This window comes from Tachypleus tridentatus, chromosome 10, assembly GCF_004210375.1.
Source record: "Tachypleus tridentatus isolate NWPU-2018 chromosome 10, ASM421037v1, whole genome shotgun sequence".
In the NCBI taxonomy this organism is placed as follows: domain Eukaryota; kingdom Metazoa; phylum Arthropoda; class Merostomata; order Xiphosura; family Limulidae; genus Tachypleus; species Tachypleus tridentatus.
Window position 1 is genome coordinate 104,269,802 of NC_134834.1, and position 6,000 is coordinate 104,275,801.

Sequence of the window (6,000 nt, forward strand, 5' to 3'; positions counted from 1 at the left end):
ATCAGGTGTATCAAGTTCGAAGACAAATACAAGCGCAGCTGGCAGGCGGACAGACAGACCTTTTATCTTCAGCTAAGGTAATCGTCCGAAATTTGATAGAATGTATTCCCGCTATACATGGGTCCTTCAGCGGCTATCCTTATAATAACCTTACCGAGCTTTTGTTAAACAGTTAAGGCACCCAGTTTCCGCTTCGACTGTCAATGACGCATGAACAAAATAATTATTAAACTTCAATCATGCTGCTATGTACACGATTGTTCTCGTAACTGTGTACGATAATGTTTTATTTGAAGAAAATGTAAAGTGAAAGCGTGGTTTTTATGTCTCTCGCGATCTTCATAAACACTAGATTTTATTAGAAACGTCTCAATCGTGTGATTTGCCTGGCTAGTTATACTCTCCAGCTAAATAAAGCAGACAATGTTGTGAAATATTACACTAATTATGGCAACATGACAGAAGCTAGAATAGTTAATACTTTAGCGTTATTGTTAAGCACTTTCACGTATTTGGCTGTTAACATCCAGGGTATTTTGAAATTACATGTTATTTGAATTTGAATTTAAAGGTTTTATTTCAGCAAACTTTATAGACTACAGAGAATATTCAGTGTCGTTTAACATACCTATTCACGAACACATTTGAAGTGGCCTATTAGCCAACATAAGTTAGAACATAGGTGATTCGGAGATATAACTGGAAGAAAGGCTCGAAGGCCAAAAGAAGGCAGTAGCCTACAACATCAAAGAAGCAAATACAGAGAGTCCGGAACCATGGGTGATTTGCAACTTTTCATAACTTCAGATACGTCACTGATTATTACGTGGTTAAAATATGAGAATGGTCGAGTTAATCCTGCTGTTAATCTAAACTCGTTTCGAATTACAAGGACAACGTGTAGAACACTTTCTGCACGCACACCATATATTACCACATACAACTTTTTATTTTGCGGATTATCCGTTCTTAACTTGGTGTAAACAAAGTCTTTGTAAATATTTTGGTGCAAAGTTGTGAATTTTCCAGCTTTTGTGAGTTTCCCAGCTCCTGACTCCATGAACAGATCTACGTTTTGCCAGAGTTGTGACAAACATTACCGTACATATTTAATACAACGTAAACACCAAAATATTTAGCATAACGAATACATCAACTTACACTGAAATATTTAATGTAACGTTAACACCAATATATCCTGAAAAAATTATTATAATGAAGACACCATCACACAAGAGGAAAATGTAATATGATGTACACAACACTGTACGTTAACGTACATTATAATGATGAAAATACAGGTAATTTTCTGTATTTCTTTTAATTCATAATCTGTTCATGGACTGAATGAACGTACTGTCTACTCTTCACTCGAAAAGTTTAAAATAATTTATTAATTACCACAAAATACTAGGTATGATTACGCTTTACACAACCATACATATCATAGTATAATGCTAAGACATTTGTCATTTCAAAATAAGTCTATAAAATGTCATAATTATCAAATAGTTTTACTATCTACCATTACAAACAAAGTGTATTTAGCACAAGGATCATACACATTACGTATTTCTTGTCTAATACGCAAACTATCGTAAATCTTAGCACCAACATACCAGGAATCAGAGAAACGACTTTCTTTCCCTCGTGCGCTATAAATATTTAGTACACGACATTATAAAGGTCGTAATTCACGATACAGGCAAACGCACTTAAAGTAAAAATGTATTTATTCTAAAGACGGCTGGTTATCTTATAAGGTCATCTTCAGGTTAACAAAGAGACTTTGCAACTGGCCAACACTAAGGTCTAAACGTTGTTCTGTATTTTATTTTAAATAAACTTTTCATACCCATAGTCGTCTTTAGAATACGTTATAAAGGACGTTTACTACTAACATTATAAGTTCATAGTCAACAAACTGATGATTTTCACATTACCTTCCTTATTATATGTAGTTCTAGTTTTATTGCAAAAACGACTGTTTGTTTCACTGGATTTCAATTACAGTGACAGACTAAACGGAAGAGCAGACAGCCAACACCATCTGCCGTCAACTGTTGAGCTGCTCTTGTCTGGTCGAACAGTGGGATTTGACCATTACTCTTATAACGCACTCACTTCTCAATGATACAGACTGAAACTTTATTTTAGAGGTAACGGGGCACGAACCAAGGAGAGCCTCAGATTCGCAGTCGGCTAAAATAACCACTGGTTTGTTTGTTTTGAATTTCGCACAAAGCTACACGAGGGCTACCTGTGCTAGCCGTCCCTAATTTATCAGTGTAAGACTAGAGGGAAGACAGCAAGTCATCACCACCTACCGCCAACTCTTGGGTTACTCTTTTTACCAACGAATAGTGGGATTAACCGTCACGTTATAAGGCCCCACGACTCAAAGGGCGAGCATGCTTGGTGTGATGGGGATTGAACCTGTGACCCTCAGATTACGAATCGAGTGCCTTATCCACCAGGCCATGCCGGTCCGGTATAACCACTGGACAACTCTATACAGGCTACAAGTGTTATCGCCAGAATTATTGTGAACTGGCGGATGTCTCATAAAATACTGGGTTAAGAATTACATCTCGTGTAATAAGCATTCGAATTATATGGAGTTTTATCTGTGTGTAGTTGTATTATCAAATGCTTGTAATTTTAGCTTTGCGTAATTTTCACGAAACAATGAATATTATTAAATGCATTTACTAATATCATAAAATATTGATTCACGTTTTATTATATGATGGTATGTGTACATTAATCTAAAAATTAACACCGGATGTGAGGAGGCCCAACTGGCTGTTTTAAAACACATTTTGTCAACTTTTTATGCACGAAATTACTTGCGAGTCCCTACATTTGTTGGTTATGGGACATATAAAAAAACATAAGTTGAATAACGTATATATGCAAATGTGAATCAATGTTGATATTTAGCCAACATACTAAGTGAGTTCAAGAAAATATTGGATTAATACACACGTAGTAACGGGTAGGTACAGTTGAAGGAGCAACACGTATGGGCTAAGCTTTTTTTTTGTTCCTTTTGTCCCTTATATAGAATATAAGCGATCTCACCAAATGTTTGTTTCAGCCAGCTCTTTGACTGTTGTAACAGGGAAAAACAAATAAAAAACACGGAGTACGATGCAATATGTACATTCAAGAGCTAGTGAATGGCATGATACATATTATTAATATAATAAGGGTTAAGTAATCGAAAAGTGAATTTCTAACGACTGTCAGTGATTGAAATCTGTAGTTCCGTTGGTGAAAATACTTCATTTCTGTTACCCTGTTTCAGTAGAGACTCGAATCTCTAGAACATTGGTAGTGACATCTGTTGAGAATATAGAGAAAAGTATCACCCAACTTTAAAAAAAAAATTCTTAAATTTGATAGGTTGGTAGTCAAGATTTTATTATAAGGAAGTGGTAACCAAGTTCATCACACGAATCAATGAATGAGTTAAGATATGATTATAATGAACGTGGTAACCAAGTTCATCACAACCAATGAATGAGTCAAGATTTGATTATAAGGAACGTGGTAACCAAGTTCATCACACGAACCAATGAATGAGTCAAGATTTTATTATAAGGAACGTGGTAACCAAGTTCATCACACGGACTAATGAATGAGTCAAGATTTGATTATAAGGAACGCGGTAACCAAGTTCATCACACGAACCAATGAATAAATATTTTTAATTCTACTTTCTGCACGTTTTATTTGAAGGAACTTGTTGCATCATAAATCTAAAGTACGTATTTACATATTCTTTTTAAATAACTGTATTGTAAAATCTGGAAATCTAGTAATGATAACATAATAGATGTTTTAAATGTTCTTTTGTTGTGGTATGTTCTGTTACAAGTATCAACACAATAACCACACTAAATATATTTGATTTTTAAGTACACCACAAAGAACCAGAAACAATCTTTACGTTTCCCTGATCAGATTACCGATTTATAAAAATTTCTATAGATACGTTTGTTTTGAATTTCGCACAAAGCTACTCAAGGGCTATCCGCGCTAGCCGTCCCTAATTTAGCGGTGTAAGATTGAGGGAAGGCAGCTAGTCATCACCACCCACCGCCAACTCTTGGGCTACTCTTTTACCAAAAAATAGTGGGATTGACCGTCACATTATAACGCCCCCATGGCGACCGGAATTTGAACCTGCGACCCTCAGATTACGAGTCGAACGCCTTAACACGCATGGCCATGCCGGGCCCTCTGTAGATAAGACGTACGTGGTTTGTTTTGTGTAAGATTATCTTTCTGTATTTGTTAGACAGCCCTAGAGTAGACACAGTAAGCAACCTTCAACATTTAATAATTTACACCTACGTATCACAGCCGGTTTAATCCTTAATACGTAGGGAGGCAAATATGTTGCATGTCCTCTCGGTATTATAAGAAAATAACCTAGGCACAAGATTTTGAGAAAGTAATTCTGACAAAGTTGTTAAAACTAAAGAAATTCTCGCCCAAAACTAGTTGAACTATTCAACGCAGCTTTTAACACTCCTACGAAAAGACGTTTCTAGTCCTGATTTCTCCAAGCCCGTTCCCCTGGCTGTGGTTTCGCTAGATAGTAGATAGGGACAGTGGGAATCTCGTTAATCCATTCATTAATGGCTTTAAATGGCAATTTCATTTAAATACAAAATTATTAGCCTAATATTAATAACCTTTCAAGTTGCTCTGGGGCCTATTAGGCCCCACTTTTCGTAGGAGTGTTAAGCGATTCGTTTCGTCTTGCTCTTCAATTCTCAACATTATTGACCACACGCCCACAAAAGTTTGTTGCGCGGCTTCGAGGAATAATAAATAATACTAATAATACCATACAATACTTAATATTCGCGAAACGTACTAACCCTAATCAAATATAACACAGTTTTGTAGGTTTATGAACTCATTAACCAAAGAGTGAAAAATAACTTACGATATTTTTGGTTCAATTTCTACTACAGTTTAGTTAAGACAAAAAAAAATAATATATATATATATTTATCTTACCATGATTAATTCAGCGTCTATAATACAGACTGCAAGGTTTTAGAATGCATAAAACACATCTTATTTGGGATAGAAACGGTGGTGGAAAAGAGACGAACTACGACTATTTTTCACGCTTCCTGCATGTACTGCAGCCAGCCACTGGTTACCTGATCACCCGTGAGGTACGTCTCCTGTGAGTCGATGTACGCGAGCCAAGGTTTCTTAGGGTTAAGATTATTGGTTCAGACTGGAACGAAGGTCACTAAGAATTAGCGGCGAACCACTGAAATACGTTTTTGTCAACGGAATAGAAATTTTGTATTTATGATCACAAGGAAATTGTAATATCGTCTACCACTTTGCATGCTTGCAATTTATTTTCATAACGACCTGGAATCTTTAGGTACTTGAAATTCACGTGTTCGATCGACGTCTCACGAAAACGTAAATTATCTAGTAGTTTAAGCTCACGTGCTAAAGGACCGCGACTTATGAAGCAGAAGTCAGCTCTGTCGAATGGGGCTAGTTCCGCCCTGACTGTATTGGATTTCCCTAGTTGCTGACTAGAACTCGGAGTTCCTTGTAAAATCCCCGAGGGCGTGAATTCACGTTGCCTCGAGCAATTGCATAACCCCCATACAAGCATGCGTAGAACGTCAAATAATCGGTTTTAGTGTTCTAGTGCTGTTGATTGGTATGAGACCAGGGAAGATATTAGGGTGCCGCTGGCTCATGAAGCGATCTCTCTTTATAAATTCAACGAATTTTAATAAGACTTCCCATTTATACATGGGACAGCGGTGAGTTTACGGATTTACAACGCTAAAATCAGGAGTTCGATTCCCCTCGGTAAACACAGCAGATAGCCTGATGTGGCTTTCCCATAAGAAAAACACATACATACACACATATATATATATATACCTGTCACCTACATTTCATTTACGTGTAGTTACACACTTAGCAGCTGAACGTAAGAGA

At 36.6% G+C, this 6,000-nt stretch overlaps 1 protein-coding gene across 1 annotated transcript in view; it reads right to left on the reverse strand.

Annotated features, from left to right (window-relative positions):
• The window catches only part of LOC143230018 (transcription factor AP-2-epsilon-like), a 162,035-nt gene extending 156,482 nt beyond the window's left edge, over nucleotides 1-5,553 (reverse strand). Inside the window, exon 1 of the mRNA XM_076462967.1 lies at nucleotides 5,038-5,553. Within this exon, the coding sequence (XP_076319082.1) occupies nucleotides 5,038-5,040 (3 nt within the window). The 5' untranslated portion in view covers nucleotides 5,041-5,553. The remainder of the gene's footprint in view (nucleotides 1-5,037) is intronic.
• Between the last annotated feature and the right edge of the window lie 447 nt (nucleotides 5,554-6,000).